This window comes from Mizuhopecten yessoensis, unplaced genomic scaffold, assembly GCF_002113885.1.
Source record: "Mizuhopecten yessoensis strain PY_sf001 unplaced genomic scaffold, ASM211388v2 scaffold11183, whole genome shotgun sequence".
In the NCBI taxonomy this organism is placed as follows: domain Eukaryota; kingdom Metazoa; phylum Mollusca; class Bivalvia; order Pectinida; family Pectinidae; genus Mizuhopecten; species Mizuhopecten yessoensis.
This window is the reverse complement of record NW_018408921.1, coordinates 1,131,698-1,152,610: the sequence shown is the minus strand read 5'-3', so window position 1 is coordinate 1,152,610 and position 20,913 is coordinate 1,131,698. Positions and strand designations below refer to the sequence as shown.

General features: G+C 34.9%; 2 protein-coding genes and 2 long non-coding RNA genes across 5 annotated transcripts in view; 1 reads left to right on the top strand and 3 right to left on the bottom strand.

The window, feature by feature from the left end:
* Window positions 1–2,670: 2,670 nt before the first annotated feature.
* LOC110440540 lies at window positions 2,671–4,841 on the bottom strand. The gene is made up of 2 exons (XR_002461748.1): window positions 4,249–4,841; window positions 2,671–2,962 (listed from the first exon to the last, which is right to left on the bottom strand). It is a non-coding gene; the product is annotated as an uncharacterized LOC110440540 (long non-coding RNA).
* A 105-nt stretch (window positions 4,842–4,946) lies between these two features.
* LOC110440539 lies at window positions 4,947–6,358 on the top strand. The gene is made up of 2 exons (XR_002461747.1): window positions 4,947–5,112; window positions 6,178–6,358. It is a non-coding gene; the product is annotated as an uncharacterized LOC110440539 (long non-coding RNA).
* A 9,115-nt stretch (window positions 6,359–15,473) lies between these two features.
* Window positions 15,474–20,913, bottom strand: part of LOC110440527 (L-azetidine-2-carboxylic acid acetyltransferase-like) — a 23,403-nt gene continuing 17,963 nt past the window's right edge. The window contains exon 3 of the mRNA XM_021483664.1: window positions 15,474–16,167. The gene's annotated coding sequence lies outside the window, so the exon portion shown is untranslated. The remainder of the gene's footprint in view (window positions 16,168–20,913) is intronic.
* LOC110440528 (L-azetidine-2-carboxylic acid acetyltransferase-like) overlaps window positions 16,161–20,913 on the bottom strand; it is a 9,531-nt gene continuing 4,778 nt past the window's right edge. For both annotated transcript variants that reach the window (XM_021483666.1, XM_021483667.1), the window contains exon 2: window positions 16,161–16,797. In XM_021483666.1, coding sequence (XP_021339341.1) covers window positions 16,186–16,776 — 591 coding nt within the window. In that variant the 5' untranslated portion in view covers window positions 16,777–16,797 and the 3' untranslated portion in view covers window positions 16,161–16,185. The remainder of the gene's footprint in view (window positions 16,798–20,913) is intronic.

Below are 20,913 nucleotides of genomic sequence, written 5' to 3'. Positions count from 1 at the left end.
TAAGCTCCAAAGTATAGGTATAGATGGGGTTCTACTTAATTGGATCTCAAGTTACTTAAATAATAAACAGCAGTTCGTCGTTCTTAAAAGAAAAGACTCCAGTTCTATGTATACAAATGCTGGGGTTCCACAGGGATCTATTTTAGGTCCTCTTTTCTTTATAATTTACATAAATGATATTAACCATACCTTACAATGTAATATACGTCTTTTTGCTGATGACACATCTCTCTCTAAAGAACTTTAAAACGAAACCTCTATAACAATGCTTAACAATGACTTACAAAAAGTATCTTTATGGGCAAACAAATGGCTAATTACTTACAATCCAAACAAAACAGAAGTTGTATTTTTTTCTAAGAAACCAAACATAATAACGCCTACAATAAAATAAAATAATATAGCTATAAAGCGAGTTTCTACACACAAGCATCTTGGTTTAAAACTTTGTGAAAACTTAACATGGACATCTCATGTCTCTGATCTAGTTACAAAAGCAAACAAAATTCTAAATATTTTCCTTACTTTATGTTATATTATTCCTCGTTCCTGTATGGAAGCTTTATATACATCAATTGTTCGATCAACATTTGATTATGGTGATATTTTATTTGATAGTTGCACGCAGGCAGAACCTCATCTTTTAGAAGGTGTTCAGCGTAGATCTGCACTTATATGTACCGGTGCGTACAAAGTAACTAAAGATTATAAATTATTATCTGAATTGGGATGGGAAACCCTTAAAGATCGCAGAAGACATCATCGTTTTACCCTGTTGTACAAAATAAAACACAACCTGTGTCCTTCATACTTTCATCACTTATGTCCACTTCAAAGCCACCGAACTAGCAACTATAATTTTAGAAATATGAACACAATACTACCCATAGCTACTAAAAAAATTATTCTATCAGTCCTTTTTTCCTAAGACAATCAGAGATTGGAATAACATACCAGAAAAAATTAAAACATCCGCTTACAACTATTTCGAAATTCTCTTAAATCTTCAGGTACTAATATCATCTTTTCATATGGCCATTGCAATCACAAAATAAATCATGCACGTATAAGAATGGGACTAAGTGCTCTTAACAAACACAGATTTTCATACAATCTAACACCCAATAAGTACTGTGATAACTGTTTAAATTTGATTGCAGACGAAAAACATTTCTTTCTTTACTGTCCAAAATATCAGAATGTCAGACATACCCTATTACAAACTGTATCTAGAATTATATCACCAAACGTAAATCCAGACACTGTGCTTAATTTAATACCTGATCAGCTCTGTACATTAATAATTAACGGCTCAAACTCTCTTGACCAACAGACCAATTCCCACATTTTTCAGTCTGTCTTTAAATTTATCGAGGGAAGTAATAGATTCAAGTAGACTCTATATCTGTCTGTCTGCCTGTCTATTCCACCTCCCCTCTTTCCATCGCTCTCTCTGTCTGTCTGTCCGTCTTCCCCTCTCATCCTCTCTCTGTCTCTCTCTCCCTCTCTCTGTCTTTCTCTGTCTTTCTTCCTTCTTATTGTTCTCCGTGTATTTGTCTGTTTGTGTGTGTGTGTGAGTTGGTGTGTTGTGTGTGGGTGTGTATGTGTCATGAAGTGGTGCGAATGACCAGTGCAACTGTTCATGAATTTCCTGTATTTTGTACTGTATGTTAATAATGTAAATGTTGTACCGTTCACTTGTTTGTTAAATATGAGAAAAACGAATAGTAGCCCTTGGTCTGTTCGTAATCCTCGTGAAACAAATAAAGAATTATATTATATAATGTATATCAATACAAATTCTACTAAATACGCCTGGTTTAAAAAAGCTGCTAAACTGAGCCATAAGCATATGCACTACGAATTCTTTTGACAACGAACCATTTTAGGAGAGTTATTGCACGGAATAAGTTGATCTGTAAGGGGAACCAAACACAATTAACCTGACACACTCTAATACGTATGAGCACACCTTATCTGATTGAAAATAAGATATTGCAAGTGAAAATATTGTTCAGATACCAATGAAGCAATGAAAAGTAGGCAGTTTCAATAGTTATAAATATAAATAATGCATAAAATTGGAAAGAAACTTGTCCTCGACACTTTGCAATATTCATGTGCACACCTAATTTGTCTAAACTATTTTAAGAGGAATTATTGCGCGGAGACCAATCGACTAATCAGAAGTAAATAGCCTTATTAATTATGATAAATTATCAACGTTCGTTTGAGCAATCGATACTCAGCCTGATACTTTCCGATATAAAAGTGAACACAAAATTTGGTAACTAACAGCCGTGGCTGACAAACAAAAAGACGGACTTACAAACAGGCTGACGCACCTCAATTAACCTCACCTGTTTTCTCCAAGAGCAGAGAATAGCAAGGATAAAGCTTTCTAGGAACATGTAGAAGCATTCCTATCGTGAATGATAAATATTTGTATTATGGTATATGAAGAACAACTAAATCAATGTGACAGACGTTTATTTTCGTTTGGATGAACGCTTTCCCTTTTCATACTGGAATCCCCATGTCATTGAAGAACACACTTTCCCATATTGCTATAGAGTTTTTGAAATATTCCATTGATTGTATTTGTTGCAAGAAGCCATTGGAATGCGAATGTAAATTTTTCCATCAATATTAAGAACAGAAACACTTCTGCACAACATAAAAATACTGATTTTAATCAATATCATGTAGAGCATATTAAACTTCAAAACTCAGCACTGTCCTTTATTTTGCATTCATCATTCAAGACAGCATATTGTAAAAAAAAAGTCGTTTCAATTCTGTTTAAATAGCCCACTTGTAAGAAACTATTAATGTATCTTAAATTGTTTTGGTCATTAGTGGCGTTCACGAATCAGTTTTCGAAAATGCACATTCGTAACATCATACACGTCATCAAATCCGAATTTTTCCTGCAGGCGTTGCACATCATACGGCATCAACACTGAAACAGGAAAATATAACGTGTTAGACTGTTAAGTTGACGGATACGACACATGTATCGTAAATGTGAAACAAGAGTTTTGTTTCTCTGAGATTAAATTTTGTTCAATGAACATGGGCAAACAAATATAAATGAAACATATCATTTTTAAGATTTTGCAATAGAAACGGTATTTTTGCACCCCCTTCCCACAGGCAAAATAAATATCCCTTAAATAAAGATAACGTGTATTCTATCAACCATATATGGAGGAAATCTTTTAAGAAACACTTTTAATAGGGATACCAATTATGAATTATCTGTCTATAACCAAGATAACATATTGTGCTCTGTTGATTGACGGCAACATAATCTTACACTTATATCATTGTCGAAACAATTATTGTGATCATACTTATGTTGCCAATTAGTAGATCATTTGGTGAAATAGTTATACGGGCGTCTCAAATAAAGTGCAAAATGTACATATCTTTATCAAAATCATTTGTATCACACATGGCGTGTCAATGGTTTCTTTTGAGTTATGTCTTGAGTAAATTGATTTTTATTCTAGATACTTTGACTTATATTGTTAAACTTGTGACTTGTATTCAAACTCATGCTGCTCATATTTGAAACTTGTAATCATGTAACCAATGCAGTATACCATATAACATAAAAGGAATATAATTCTACAGGACAAACTAGTCGACATTTATAATTTTCCGATTATAAAACGAAACAATAACAGTTTTTTCCAGAAAAAACACAAAATGAATTAATTTCTCCCGCCGGACATGTTTCTGTGTTAAAATGTTCATACAGAAAATAATATTGCTCGTCCGTTAATATAGTCAGAATATCGTTTACATAGTTTGAGCAACTTTTATATATTGATAGCTGTGTTATTGTATAGGTTGATAAGAAGGTTTCTACACTTTGCAGTTTTTGAGGTAACCTTTTCCCCGTGAAAAGAACATCCAAAAAAATAAACTACAAATATATCTATTATCACTGCAGGCAGTACGTGTCATGATCCCTTAACCTTAAAACTGCGAAAATTGTAACCTGTGAAATAGTTTTTATTTTAGTAAAACCATGAAAATTAGGGAACGCGATACATAATGTACAGTATCTTAATATGTGTCATGGCGACCAGACATGAATCTGCGAAAAAAAGAAACCTTCGAATCGACTATTTTAGCAAATCGATGAAAATACAAACGTTTTTAACATAACAAACAGTAGATCATATATTTAAGACCTTAAATATGGTAGAACTTGTTATGATGTGATTTAAAACTTACTTTCATTCTGTCTCAGATAGCTCATTAGTAAAAATCTGCTACCCATGCCGGTGCCTCCGTGAAGAGGGTTTTTAACCATCGATCTCATTCCAGAGGTTTGTTTGCTGACCGATCTGGGGTCAACATTAACGCCAAAATTTGGACCCATACCAAGTGGTCTTTGTGCAGACACAATACAATGTACGTACGGCAACAGCCATTATCACCACTAATCTTAAGGTGTCCATTCTGTCCGGTATCTTTGAGAGCACATCTCCTATGAAGCTGTTCGCTAATACCTTGTACAAGTGTGGAAGCAAGTCTGAATCAAAATCATCCATAATTAACAGATACTAATCTATACTTTTGATTCAACTTATGTACATTTCGTTAATTGAGAATATATTTATATTACACACAGCTCACTGGACATCCGATTAGACCTCTCCCATAGAAGCACTTCTGACCAAGGCTTCCATGACCTGTCAAATCCCTCGTGTATGTGTGTCACTAGAAATGTCCAGACTGCGTCACGTTCGACAGGACTGGACCGTCAACCATTAATGCTGGATTGTCTGAATGTCAATCATCTCACTCCACGTAAGGTGTGGGTACAGACAATCACTGTTGAACTGTGCCCATGGGGGACAGACATGGTAGACCTCCCCGAGTCTCCTAGCATATATAAGGCGTCCAGAACCTTAGATTGGTATCAGTTTTCATCTGCACAACTCTGAGGTCTACAACCGCACAACCGTCTCTCTAACAGTATGAAGACCTGCTTTATTGTCGTCGTTTTGGCTCTTGCCATGATCAGCTGTGCCTCCGCTCAGGTCGGTGGGATGCAGAGTTTAATGATGATGTCCATGCTTGACACTCCGGATAGTAAGTGTTATATATATATATTTCGATTTTGCAGATACAGCACCTTAAACATTATTTGTTATATTAGCAAAGTATTGTAGCCTACGCATTGTGTATGAATGGAGATACTATTTCCCTAGACAAATTATATAGACATTTTGCATAATTGGGTCTTCTCACTTCTAGGCCTTATTTGAAAATGATCCTGATTTGGAAGAAATGCCATGCTTTAAGTTAGTAATACATATCTAGGAGATCTTTTTACAATGTTGATGTTTGTTGCAACAACGATGCCTTGTCAGTTTCACAATGCATGTAACTAATGACCACATTTCGTTATTATATGTGGTATATACAATCAGATTCAAACATATCAGATTAAAATGTCGTGTTTTTCCTATTCTTGTAGATTTGTTCAATATCAATATATACTCTGTAGTTCGTACAAAATTTTGTTGACATGTTAAATCTAACACATCGTATTGCGCTACACGCATTGGGTTTCTGTTTTAACTTATCTCTGCTTCGACAATGCTTTTCAATTTTATTGGTTCTTTCGATGCATTTTCTTTAAATATTATCCGGGTTCTGTGATACTCTAACAAACAATCTTAAAATGTATGTTGGTATTCCATAAATTTTTCTGTATTTTTCTTTGCATCTAATGCATTCTCCATATATTTGCTAATTACGTTTTTCGTCTTCGATATCTCAGAAACTAGATGCTTAAAAATCATAATTACTAAAATATTGTTATCCGGAGAAATTCGTATAGTTTTAATTTGATGTATTGGCAAACACAAAGCACATATTTGTGATATGTTCATTTTATTCATCTCTCTGGTTAACCCTGAAGTCTTATCTCCGCGAGAAACAAACTTATATATATAAAGGAACCTGAATCGTGCAATATTGAGATAAGCCATATAGAAATATTGATATACCTAGAAACTATTTAAGACGTTAGATTAAAAACGTTCAGTCCATGCATCAGTCGTAATATACATGTTACAGCTTTCGGTCCTGTTCATATGCATACACTATTTCATCGCTGTTTATACTAATACTGCATTTTGTTCTTTCAAGTGAGTACACTAATGATGTGCCAGATGTGCATGAGGAACCCAGGTGCAAACATTATGACCTGCTCGATGATGGGAATGTGTGGAAACTAGCCACTTGGCCAAAGTTATGCGAAAGAGAGGTTAGAACTATTTATAATGTAAGGACTCCTTGTCTTCCACGTCATTACATCTATAATTCACAATACAGGATACAGGATAACGTACTCATCGACGGTGCTTTGAGTACCATAGTACAATTACCAACAACATCTCTACGTCTACATAGTACCGCCATTTGCCGATCACACAGAAAACAAGGATGTGCTGAAAACCATCTGATTTCGATGACGCTATACAAACTGTGATGCATAGTTCGTTATTTCCAGTGCAAGAAGAACATTCCAGTGACGTCATTGAAATTAGCATTGAAAGAAACATCATATTCGTATTTAAACATTCATCACATAATTGTCATTACTATTTATTAAACGCCATACATTTAACAAAAATATTGTGTTTGTTGTTTACGCAATGGTTTCCTCGTGACACAGCTGGTTCAAGCGTAAATACTGTATACCGGCAATCTTTCGTCATTCACAGGTAAAAACCATATTCTCCCTTCACATAACTATATTTCATATGTGTGTATGACTAAATAGTATACGCAGTATGCTATGTTTTGAAATGGGATGACAGAATACATTCTTCATCGCACAACTGCAGCAAAACTTTTCTGTTATTCAGTAATGTATTACGCTTAACAGAAGGTAATCATACTCTTAATATGTCATAGTTTATTTCCGCGAGATATTTACTTTATGTTTTCCCGTAAATTCTGGGTAAGAGTTTGATATCAATGTAGATAGATACAATTTCGAATAAATACGTCTGGTTTGGAAAAGCTGCTAAACTCAGCCATTAGCATGTGCCCTTCAAATTCGTTTGACATCGAACCATTTTAGGAGAGTTATTGCACTGAATAAGTTGACCTATAAAAGTAGTCAGTTTCAATAGTTAAACATACATATAACGCATACAATTGGAAAGAAACTTATCCTCGACACTTTGTAATATTCATGTGCACACCTAGTTAGTCTGAACTATTTTAAGAGGAATTATTGCGCGGAGACCAATCGACTAATCAGAAGTAAGTAGCCTTATTAATTATGATAAATTATCAACGTTCGTTTGAGCAATCGAGCTCAGCCTGATACTTTCTGATATAAAAAGTGAACACAAAATTTGGTAACAACCCAACCACCTTAGAAGGGCTATCAATAGGCTGACGCACCTCAATTAACCTCACCCGTTTTCTCCGAAAGCAGAGAATAGCAAGGGTGAAGCTTTTTAGGAAAATGTAGAAGCATTCCTATCGTGAATGATAAATATTTGTATTATGGTATATGAAGAACAACTAAATCAATGTGACAGACGTTTATTTTCGTTTGGAAGTACACTGTCTCTTTTCGTACTGGAATCCCCATGTCATTAGAGAACACACTTTCCCATATTGCTATAGAGATTTTGAAATAATTCATTGATTGTATTTGTTGCAAGAAGCCATTGGAATGCGAATGTAAATTTTTCCATCAATGTTAAGAACAGAAACACTTCTGCACAAAATGAAAATACTGATTTTATTAAATATCATGTATAGCATATTAAACTTCAAAACTCAGCACTGTCCTTTATTTTGCATTCAAACTAAGACAGCATATTATAAAAAATGTCATTTCAATTCTGTTTAAATAGCCCTCTAGTAAGAAACTATTAATGTATCTTAAATTGTTTTGGTCATTAGTGGCGTCCACGAATCAGTTTTCGAAAATGCACATTCGTAACATCATACACGTCATCAAATCCGAATTTTTCCTGCAAGCGTTGCACATCATATACGGCATCAACACTGAAACAGGAAATGTTAGACTGTTAAGTTGACGGATATGACACATGTATAGTAAAAGGGAAACATTAATTTTTTTTCCCTGAGATTTAATTTTGTTCATTGAACATGGGCAAACAAATATAAATGAAACATATAATTTTTAAGATTTTGCTATAGAAACGGTATTTTTGCACCCCCTTCCCACAGGCAAAATAAATATCCCTTAAATAAAGATAACGTGTATTCTATCAACCGATATGGAGGAAATCTTTTAAGAAACACTTTTAATAGGGATACCAATTATGAATAATCTGTCTATAACCAAGATAACATAGTGTGCTCTATTGATTGACGGCAATATACTATTACACTTATATCATTGTCCAAGGTAGCAGTGTACAGCAGAAATGGCCCGACTCTGATAAACAAGGCACATGTCGAGGAAATGTAAACAAAGCGGATTTACCCTACACAACACATGTATACATGTATATATATTTGTAAACTTCATTACATTTACAATACATATAAAGTACAGAGAAGTGTATAAACCTCTTTTTCCTATTTATGTCACTTGTGTGAAAACCATGGTTACCACATCAAAAATTACCAAAAAATGCCAAATATTTTACCTCCTGTAAAGCTAGCTTTTCATGTGTAGGCACCCTTTCGGATTATGGCCAAAATTTTATTCTCGAACCAAAACAATCTTCTTCTTTTTTACAAATGTGAATCTCACATAGCCCACTTCATCATGCTTATATCAATTTTAGTACAGTTGTATTTTTATATATATTTTTACATATCATTATACAGGGGTTAGCCATTTAACAAAAATATCACCCATGGCCACAACCCTCTACTGTATACTGCTACCCAAACATTTATTGTGATCATATTTATGTTGCCAATTAGGAGATCATTCGGTGAAATAATTACACGGGCGTCTCAAATAAAGTGCAAAATATACCTTTCTTTATCAAAATCATTTGTATCACAAATGGCGTGTCAATGGTTTCTTTTGGGTTATGTCTTGAAGAAACTGATTTTATTCTAGATACTTTGACTTGTATTGTTAAACTTGTGATTTGTATTCAAAGTCATGCTGATCATATTTGAAACTTGTGATCATGTAACCAATGCAGAATACTTATAAAACCAAAGAATATAAACTGAAGATATTTCTACATGACAACTCTTCGACATCTATAATTTTGCGATTATAAAACGAAACAATAATATTTTTTTAAGAAAATACACAAAATACATTTATTTCTCCCGGACATGTTTTTATGTTAATATGTTCATACAGAAAATAGCATTGCTCGTCCGTTAATATAGTCAGAATATCGTTTACCTAGTTTTACCAACTTTCATATATTGATAGCTGTGTTATTGTAGAGGTTGTTTAGAAGGTTTCTACACTTTGCAATTTTTGAGGTCACCTTTTCCCCGTAAAAAAACATCAACCAAGAAATAAACTACAAACATATCTATTATCACTGCAGCACTACGTGTCATGATAACTAAACCTGAAAACTGCGAAAAATATAACCTGGGAAATAGTTTTTATTTTAGTAAAACCACGAAAATTTGGGAACGCAATACAAAATGTACAGTATCTTATTATGTGTCATGGCGACCGGAATTGAAACTGCGAAAAATGCAAAACCCGCGAAATCGACTATTTTAGCAAATCGATGAAAATACAAACGTTTTTAACTTAACAAACAGTAGATCATATCTTAATAACATGTTCTGATGTGATTTAAAACTTACTTTCGTTCTGCCTCAGATAGTTCATTAATAAAAATCTGCTTCCCATGCCGGTGCCTCCACGACGAGGGTTTGTAACCATCGACCTCATTCCAGAGGTTTGTTTGCTGACCGATCTGGGGTCAACAGTAACGCCAAAATTTGGACCCATACCAAGCGGTCTTTGTGCAGACACAATACATACGGCAACAGCCAATATCACCACTAATCTTAAGGTGTCCATTCTGTCCGGTATCTTTGAAGGCACTGACGACCGACGCTTCAATTATTCTTATATAGGTGACAAGATACATTAGACCTTCACGCATGGCCACATTGATCCAACGTTTAATAGCCAGATTATCACTCAATCTTAACTCTCTGACCGCGGATGACCACGATATTAAACAGCATATTATAAATCATCAGGACAGTGTATGACACTATATCAACTTAAGTAATTTATTCTTACCTAGTCTGATGTTGACTGTCTGTTGTAAATAATAACAGCTTTTATTAGATTTTTTCATGGTTTTCTTCTTTTATTGTCATAAACATCATACTAATTATGACGTCAGCAGCGGCCGAAAGTTAAAGATACAACATCAGGGGCGGGTCCAGGTGAGGGCGTAATGGGCGTTTGGTTATAGATACAGTATGCGAAAAGTCACGGTATGAATTTCACTGCATCATACAGCTGTGTCGTCCTTCTAGGACGCATCAACGATGCTAGGGGCCAAAACGACAGCTGAAACAGAAGGTAAGGAGGGGGTACTACTTTGTATTTTGAAAGATTAACGCAACTCACACACAGGTGGTTGCACATATAAAAGTTCGTTATAGATAAAAAATATATATATATGCTAAGAATGAATACCATTGCACCATACATCTGTTTCGTCTTTCTAGGGATCTTCGGTGATGATAGAAGGTGAACATCCAAATAGGTTTAAACTGCAGTTGAAACAGAAAGGTCATGTGTAAAACCGCTTCATCTCTAAAATTAACCACTGCAATAATGTGACTTTTATGATAAAATTAAGTATTCGAATCACATGATATATTTACTCTTGTGTTAATTTAAGGGGAATATCTCGCCAAATGTTATTTTACTACGTTAGTATTTTTAAATAATGAGCCAAAGGCGAATCGTCTCTTTCTGCCTTCAACCATTCGTCCCCGATCGTTCCAGGTCTTCCTTTCCATCTGCCATCCTTTCTCAAATTCTTTAAGCAATTTAAATTACGTAGCCCATCTAAGTCGACCTCCAAACCATTTGTAGTATGATGTCACCGAGTTTGTAGTATGATGTTACCGAGTTTGTAGTGTGATGTTACCGAGTTTGTAGTATGATGTTACTGAGTTTGTAGTATGCTGTTACCGAGTTTGAAGTATGATGTAACTGAGTTTGTAGTATGATGTTACCGAGTGTGTAGTGTGATGTAACCGAGTTTGTGGTATGATGTTACCGAGTTTGTAGTATGAGGCTACTGAGTTTGTAGTATGATGTTACCGAGTTTGTAGTATGTTGTAACCGAGTTTGTAGTATGATGTTACCGAGTTAGTAGTATGATGTTACCGAGTTTGTAGTATATTGTTACCGAGTTTGTAGTATGATGTTACCGAGTTTGTAGTATGATGTTACCGAGTTTGTAGTGTGATGTTACCGAGTTTGTAGTATGATGTTTCCGAGTTTGTAGTATATTGATACCGAGTTTATAGTATGATGTTACCGAGTTTGTAGTATGATGTTACCGAGTTTATAGTATGATGTTACCGAGTTTGTAGTGTGATGTTACCGCGTTTGTAGTATGATGTTACCGAGTTTGTAGTGTGAAGTTACCGAGTGTGTAGTGTGATGTTACCGAGTTTGTAGTATGATGTTACCGAGTTTGTAGTATGATGGAACCGAGTTTGTAGTATGTTACCGAGTTTGTAGTGTGATGTTACCGAGTTTGTTGTGTGATGTTACCGAGTTTGTAACATCATACTTATGTCTCTGTTTATTTTCTCTGTTACTGATCATTGACATCTGATGTGAAGTTCACATTTGTTCCCAAAAGCCATGATTTTCTGTTCTGTTTCCTTGTCCACTCTCGCTGTTTCCTCTTCATACAAAGGAAATAATGTTCTATTTAAAAATACTGGTAAATTGTGTCAATTTTGTCCTCATTGATGATGTCCTTTGTCTTCTATATTATTTGGAACTTAGTGAACGCGCCATGAGCTTTGCCTGTATAAGGAGTTTTGCTGAATCACTAACTTCTGTTCCATGTGACCTCATTTATTATCTTTCAATTTGATGACTTTTTCATTCCTTCGTTCATTTCCTTGGTGTTGACCTTCAATCGACGGCTTGCTGCTTACCTCTGCAATATAAACTGTAAACATACTTATTTAGGGCACTTAAATTGTAGCGCTTTATCGAATTCGAACAGATTAATACAAGGATGAATGATTGCAACCCAAAAAATATGTAAGAGAAAAACAATAAACAGAATTTCCAATTGCCGCAGTCACGAATTAGCGAAATATCTAAATAGTGATCAGCGCTAAAGTAGACTCCCGCTATTTAAAACAAATATAAATAAACTAAACGCGTTACTTTTAGCTGTCGATTGAAGCCTATTGTGAACATTAGAACTCGCAAATAAACATACGCATTAGTGTGCCTATAAACAATGTTATCTTTTCAATAAACGATATCAAACAAGACTTGATCTATTAGAGTAATGTTATTCTCAAGTACAATCCCCGAACTTCACCTAAAGGATCCTTGTCTAACTGCCACTGTAACTAAGTATTGGAAACTGTTTTTTCCAGCATCACCCAATTTTTAATAAATCAATCCAAGAAAACCATACACTGTGGGCCATTTATGAGAAATAATAAATATGAAATAAACAAAGTGTAACCAGCAAACGTGTTCTGAGTGTTACAAATCAGCGGGCCTAGACCGGGATTCGAACCCTGAATTTCAGATTGATATAAATATCGCTCTGACCAATTTAACTACCTTAAGCTTGTTAACAGAAGTGTCCTGGCCCAGCTGTGCTACAGTTACATCTAAACGGAAGTTAAGTGGAGGTTACTGTATGTAGGAAAATCCACAGTGCAGTGGGGCAGAGACGGAAGTTAAGTGGAGGTTACTGTATATAGGGGGAAATCAGTGTATTGGGACGGATATACTAATAAAACGCGTATCTAATTCTAATGAGTAAGATATCTGGTTTCTCCCATACTCCATATTTAGCTACCTTTTTTGTTTGTAGTAAATGTATGGATTGAATTTTCAAACCGAATAAAATTTGATGTAAGACGACATGATAAACGTGTGGCATTGAATAGCATTCTTGTGTCCATTTCCGGTTGTTTGAGAGAAATATAGATGAAAGTGTTGCTAGGGCAGACAACAGCTATTAATCGTTGTCGTTGTCATACTAACCCAGTTTTTCCAGAGTTGATTTACTTGAAATTTCACCTGGGTGATCTATGTTACTACTGGTAGCTGATGCCTGAGCGTAAGCATTCATCTTATGTATATATCTGTTTCTACACGGTATTTTGCTAAAATGAGTGCACGCTTGTCTTGCTTATTACACACAATGTCATATGCATGCTTCTTCTTCAATGTTTTTAATATAGATTAACGAAAGTAAGACAAATATTGTAAACAAGTGTCATAAATTGAAAATTTCTTTCTATCACAGTTGTTATGACATTATCGCGTATCGATATTATATAAATACTACATTCATTGGAGTGTGACAGTGCCTAGGGTGAAAGTTTCAAAGAAATCGAACGTAACCCGAACTAAACTAATTGTCTGTGTGTACCGCTTCTAGTTCACAAAGGACAATATACCAATAGGGAGTTCTCAGATGAAAAAAAAAGAGCAAAGGGCAAACTATGAACAAAGGAAATATCTACACCGTGATACTTGAAAAAGTGTATGGAGAATGAGACCGCGTGGTCCAGAAGGGCAAGCGTCTTCTGTTTCATCAACGACGTCACTGTCACTCAGTTGATGCTTTCCGGTACGTGTGCACAACCACAATAGATGATAATGCCTGACATGTTTCAAGGAGTTGGGATAAAAACTAGATGAGTTTTTTAGACAAACAGTTTGAAGACGCATAGATGTCACGTCATTTTACGATATATAAACGGTTGTTTTATAGCAGACTTCAGCATGGGATGATACAAAATACAACATTCCATACGGAACTTGTAAGCACACTGCAACGTTTATACTAATCAATCATCCGAACATCAACCCTTTGCGTGTCCTAGAACTAAATCGAATGCACGTGATATCCGAGTCAGTGGTCAGAAGTGATCTATATCCAGGATGCTGACCTTAGTTGCTTTGAACAAATTTGTCTACAGTGCGAGTGACAGTGTAGGGCAGGTGGCGACCTCTTCCTCTCGCCGTAATGTCCTGTCTGTCGCAGGTGTCAGGATACCTGGTGGGAAAATGTATGGTAACAGGACAAATTGAGGAACCAAAAGGAGTATTGGTTTGTGATCATGTTAATCTTAAATTGACGATTTCTTATCTTCCCACGTGATATTGAAACGCTGCCATGGTTAAGTGGATTTTTACACGATGGATGGTAATTATCTTCAATATAATATTTGATCACTTTTCACAAAGGACTCGGGGCGCGAGTCATTTCCGGCCAGTAAATATATTTGTAATCTGAAATATCATGATATTTCAAATTCGTTCGACGACTGTTATTGGAGATATGGCATAACAAAGAAAGCTATACATTCGAATTTTTCATAATAAAATGCGTGAATATCGTCTAGTGTTCGCTATTTACGTTAACATTTGGCCATTTTGAAGCAAATAAAATATACACTAATCCAACCAACTAAATATTTGGCACATTCTCAGAAAGGATCTATTTTTAATTGCCACATGTGGAGGCTTTCATTTCTGCATGATAACTGTCCAAAAGACCATATTTTGACTTTTTCTGCATAGCAACGTAATTGTGTTGCTTTGGTGACGCATCTTCGCATGCGCAAATGAAACAATCTGCGGAAGGAAAGATAACCTCTATTAACCAACTTGATGTTCATTAAGGAAATTGGTAAATAAATTCAAGCTGACGCCCAAAGTCCTTTCTAACCCTAATGCTGTATGTAATGCCAAATAATTTGAATTAGACTTGAATCGTGATGGCAAACATTGAAATGAACAAAAATGACGTTCATTTACAATGCCATAGATGATGTCACAATGAAGTACCCCTGGACTATGTGATGACAAAATCGTAGGCTCGGTCTGCGCCACCTTGTGGATAAGACAAGAAGACTAGTTTGATTCTTTGATGTACATTAAAAGAATCTCGCGGGCGCGTAACGGTAAGAAAGTCTATGACGTCATGTGTCGCTCTCCTGTAATCTTCAAAGGACATGTATAAGCCTAGCGATTTGTCAGGGGTTTTCCCTGAGATCAATCAAAAAGCTACCCGCGTGCCCTTTATTGTGCTAGGACATATTCCAGGGGTGCAGAGAGCGTAAGTGAGCGAAACCCTGCAGTAACGAGGATGGGACAAATTGTCATGGAAATAAATAATAGAGGGTTATGATCGGTATTTTTTTTAATTTTCAGTTATTGACTTCTGAAACCTTGTTTTGTCGTATACATCATCAAATCTGAACAATAAGACAATTGTTAGTTTGTGTCAGGTATGTATACATGAATCTAGATTGTTGCTCTTTTGAGCTTTTGATGTTAACGCTAAAAACAGCTCAAATACTAAATAGTAGCAAAGAGTGGGAGAGAGTGATTTACTTGTGTGAATGTTAAAGCAGAACACGGAATTATTTTAAGAAAGATCAATTGGATCTTTTCCACATCATGGAGTTCGTTTGCATGATAAACTGTTGCATATATGTTGAAAATATGCATTTGGTTTCTCAAATACGTACTGACGAACGGACGAAGAGCGTTATGACAGCATACACTTCCCTTGTTGCAGGCGTATAAAACAAATCTATACAATTGTTGCAATGTATTGACTGTTTTAATTGTTTAATTGTTGTACTATGACATTAACAAATTAATCATTGTGTTTTCATCTCCAGTAATTCATCCTGATTTGTTTGTCAACGTAATTATATTCACCACCACGTAATGATATGACTATGATGCTAGCCGCATTCATTACGTTAAAAATATAGTTGTGACAGAGTTACTCGTTTGAAACTACAGGTTGTAAAGTGAGCTTGACATTAAATTCAAAACAAGTACATTTGTCAACCATACAGAGATGTTTTTGGTATACGAGAGTGTTGATCCCCATCAGATGACAAATATACGCGAAAATTCGTTCAACAACTAAATTATACAAACATGTCGTGGAGGTGATTTGATTAAACTTTCTTTTCTATTTTGGTTAAATCATAATAAAACTGTAAAGCATCAGTAAAGCCACGCCCCTTGAGGTTTCCCGCGTTAGGAACGCGTCCAATCTCTGTGAAACCCATGCTTCGCCACAATTTCACAGAAGTTTCGTTGGATACAAACACTAAGTTGAAGAAAGATGCTTGGTAACCAAGGTCACGCGCAATTTGAAGATAGTGTCCAACCATGAACTTCCCCGCACCTTGACCACGACTTGATTTCGAAACTGCAAAACCAGCGTTACAAATGTGTGAAGATCGTCCCGGAAAATTAGGCTTCACGTAAAAGCTTCCTATTACTTCACCGGAAGTGACGTCACGACAAACAAAGACGTCATGTGACAGATAATAAGCTCGGAAGTCCTCAACATCAGCTAGGTCTTCCTGTGGATAGCTATCGCCCTCCTCATTGACGATATACGTCATAATGGCATGAACCTGTGCCTCGTCTTCGTCCTTGTAGTAATCCAGAATGACCTTGCGTCCGTCCTTGAGTTGTCCCTCAGCAGGTAGGTACGGCAACACTACGTCAGATTTCGTCTTCTTAATCACGTACGCCATGTTGTATGAACCACCCTGGATCTGAATCGAAACACAATTGTATAATACAAATTTCAATTCTCCTTGGTGTTAGGAAACGCATGCTATTAGGGTTTGGGTTTTGAATGCAATGTAACCAGAATTCGACCCCTGGTGCCGTGTTTTGAGTATGTCGGTGTAGGTAGTGAGAGAGTGAGGTTCTTGTATTCCTAGCTTGGATAATGCTTAAACTGATACTTTACCAACGACACTCTAAGTCAAAGCAAGATAGTATACTCTGTAAGTTGTGAATGCCATTTAATGATTTATTTGATTGTTTACTTTCGAAAAATGCTTTCAGCGGGTTGGCGTTAGCATTCAAAACTTAAATGAAGAAGTATTTGTTAGCATTATTTATACCTTAGACACCAGCAAATATCTAATATCGAATCTGACCGGTACAAATGGGTACGGAGATAAACATATTCCCTGCACCATGGCTCAAACCTTTCTGTAAAAAGGTATACGAGACGAATATCCTTTTTGAATTGTTTTCACAAAGAATATGCATTGACAAGTGTAAAAACAAAGAAATCTGATTTTTTTATTACAACTTATATATATATATATATATATATATATATATATATTTATGTATATCCTCTTTCCCACTTTCACTGTCTTCATACGTTAACACTTAGTAAGTCATATAAGCCATTGATCACAAACAATAAACATTTCTTGCAAAACAACAACGTGTAGAATATGTGTAAGATATGGAACGAGTTGAGATACTTGATAATTACATGTTTTTAATACTTTACAGAGATGAAAGCATACTTGTAAATAGACCTTTTTAATATTGAGATAACTTTTCTTTAATCAGTTCCTTTTGTCCGAAACAGAAGCCGTAGTTAATGGTAGCACGCGCCATTTTTACAACGTAAACAAATTACTTTTTACCCGTTTTCAATACATATTCCGATTCTATATGAAGTCGAAAATTAATTGATCATACGTTCTAAGTCATGTGAAAACTTTACTCCCATAACATGAGAGGCCGCTGGTTGGCCTTTTTTCAATCGGATATGATTTTGCCGACTGCGACCTCTCATTTCCGAAGCACTAATTATTTGATGCAGTTTCCGCCCGAAATCCGGGCGGAACAGTTGAATGTATGTAAACACGATAAACTCTTTCTTAATCCGAACTTTGAAAATGTGATCGTCAGCATCGGGAAATCAGTTATGGGCAGTTAGAGGTTACGCGGCGCCTGTCAAAAGTTTTTCGCCGTGTAAAACCTCTAACATTGTTGGAGTAGTGAAAACTTGAACTGTTGTAACATAACGATTAAAAAAGTATTTTGTTATGCGATCCTATTTACTATAAGCATGGACTGTTCTATAAGTAGGTTATCCTTCCTCAGTTATTCATCTTGAACAATCATTTTGAGAGATTTAAATCTTGCATGTGGATAAAATAAAGCTTTCCTACAAGTTTATACTGTTATGAAAAGAGAATTACATATTTTTATATACATTACTATGGTATTGTTTATGCATTAATCATCTACTTTTTGGAAAGGTAATCTGACTATACAATTATGTGTTTATTTTGATTGGATAATACATTCTTGATAACTTGATTTACAAAGTGACAATTGAAAAACATATAACACCCCCTGAAAATACATTTCATTAGTGCATAGGGATGTATTTTGGGTCAGGACCCTCCAACCCTCTGTTTGCACCGTGTGTGCGGTGCTTTGTCCCCCACTTTTTTTAAACTACACTTTATAAATGAAATTAATATAGTATATGTAAAATGATTCAACTCAATATATGATTTAAACTACGAAATTATATATTTTGCTGTGAGAGTACTTGATTACAACTACATCATGTCTACAAGTATTAATTGACATTCATTATTTGCAATGGGCCAAATCAGAACAAAGCTTCAATTATATTTTTATAGTGTCCAGTGAAGCCATGCATACAGGAAAGTGTGAAACCCCCTGCTGCTAGCTTGGCAGAGCAGCAGTTCTCAGGTAAGGAGGACTGCCTCTATGTGATTATAGATAACGTCCGGGAGGTGTGAAACCCCCTGCTGCTAGCTTGGCAGAGCAGCAGTTCTCAGGTAAGGAGGACTGTCTCTAGAGACTATAAAAAGGTCCTTAAAAAGAGCTATAACACATATAGACATAACATTGAAAATCAAATACGAATCACGTCAAAATCAAATCCTAAAGATTTTTGGAATATTTTAAATTCATTCAATAAATCTAAAAATGATAACAGTGATGCTGATATATCTTTGGACGAGCTATATGAATACTTCAAGAAATTAAATAGTTCAGATGAAGATGAAGATGAGGATGAGTTTATTATTCCAGATATAATTGAAAATATGTTTGATTTTATACTAAATAGTGATGTGACTGAAAATGAAATTAGACAGGTTATAGTTAACCTTCGTAATAATAAAGCGCCGGGTATCGATAATATATTAAATGAGCATATCAAAAATACACAGTCTATACTACTACCATATATATATGTTTAACTTTTTAATGTTATATTGAACTCTGGCCGTGTACCAGGAGCATGGACAATTAAAGTAATAAAACCCATATACAAAAAGAAGGGTAACCCTAAAAGTCTCGATAACTATCGAGCTATTACATTAGTCTCATGTCTTGGCAAAGTATTTACTGCTATTTTGAACTCTAGATTAAATAGACTTTCAGAAGAAATTGATCTAATTTCCAATGTTCAAGCTGGTTTTAGGAAAGGCTATTCTACAAGTGAAAATATATTTATCCTTCATGCTTTAATATCTATATACTTTTCAAAAAGTAAAAAGCTATTCTGTTCATTCATCGATTTCAGAAAAGCGTTTGATACTGTTTGGAGGGTAGGTTTATGGAAGAAATTATTAAAAAATAATATCACAGGAAATATATTTAATGCTATAATTAATCTGTATGCAAACACTAAATCTTGCGTAAAAACTAGCAATGGTATGACTGATTTTNTATGAAATATTGCTGAATCTATCTATGAAATATTGCTGAATCTATCTAAGAAATATTGCTGAATCTATCTATGAAATATTGCTGAATCTGTCTATGAAATAATGCTGAATCTGTCTATGAAATAATGCTTAATCTGTCCATGTGTAATCTACTCTCTCTGTCATGTTTTATTTTGATTGATGTTATTTTGTTTGACCTCTTGTTACACACTTTGTGTGTCAGAGCGTAATAAAAAAAATCTTGAAAAAAAATCTTGAATCTTGGAAAGATATTTAATGCTATAATTAATCTGTATGCAAACACTAAATCTTGCGTAAAAACTAGTAATGGTATGACTGATTTTTTCACATGTCACGTCGGGGTAAAACAAGGTGAAAATCTCTCCCCATTTTTGTTCGCAATATACTTAAATGATTTAGAAGAATTTTTAATGCAAAATAATGTTGACCAACTCCATTATATTGATGATTTATTTCAAGATCGCATGGGTATATTTGTTAAATTATTTATTCTGCTATATGCAGATGACACAGTTGTTATGTCTGAAACAGCTAAAGGTCTACAGGATGCTTTCCGTGAATTTGAAACTTACTGTACTATTTGGAAACTTAAAGTTAATCTCAATAAAACTAAAGTTGTTATCCTTGAAAAAAAAAATGTAATGCACAAAATATTCGTTTTACTCTTTTTGGTGAAGAGTTGCAAACACATGACTGTTACTTGTTTCTAGGACCGCTGTTTCATTATAATGGTAGTTTCTGTAAAGCAAGAAAAAAACTTGTTGAACAGGCTCAAAAAGCAATGTATGCATTATATATAAAAAAAAAAAAAATATCATTTTACCAATTGACCTACAGTTAAAGTTGTTTGATGTATTAATATCCCCAATCCTCTTGTACTCCTCAGAAATTTGGGGGTTTGAAAATACCAATATGATTGAGAAATTACATGTACAGTTTTGTAAAAGAATTTTAAACATACGTAGCTCCACAGCAAATATAATGGTATATGGTGAAACGGGTAGGTACCCTCTGAATATTGAAATTAAATCTAGAATGATAATGTTTTGGTATAAACTAATTACAGGTGAAAATAAATTGTCTAGTATAATGTACAAGCTTATGCTGAATTTACATGAAAAT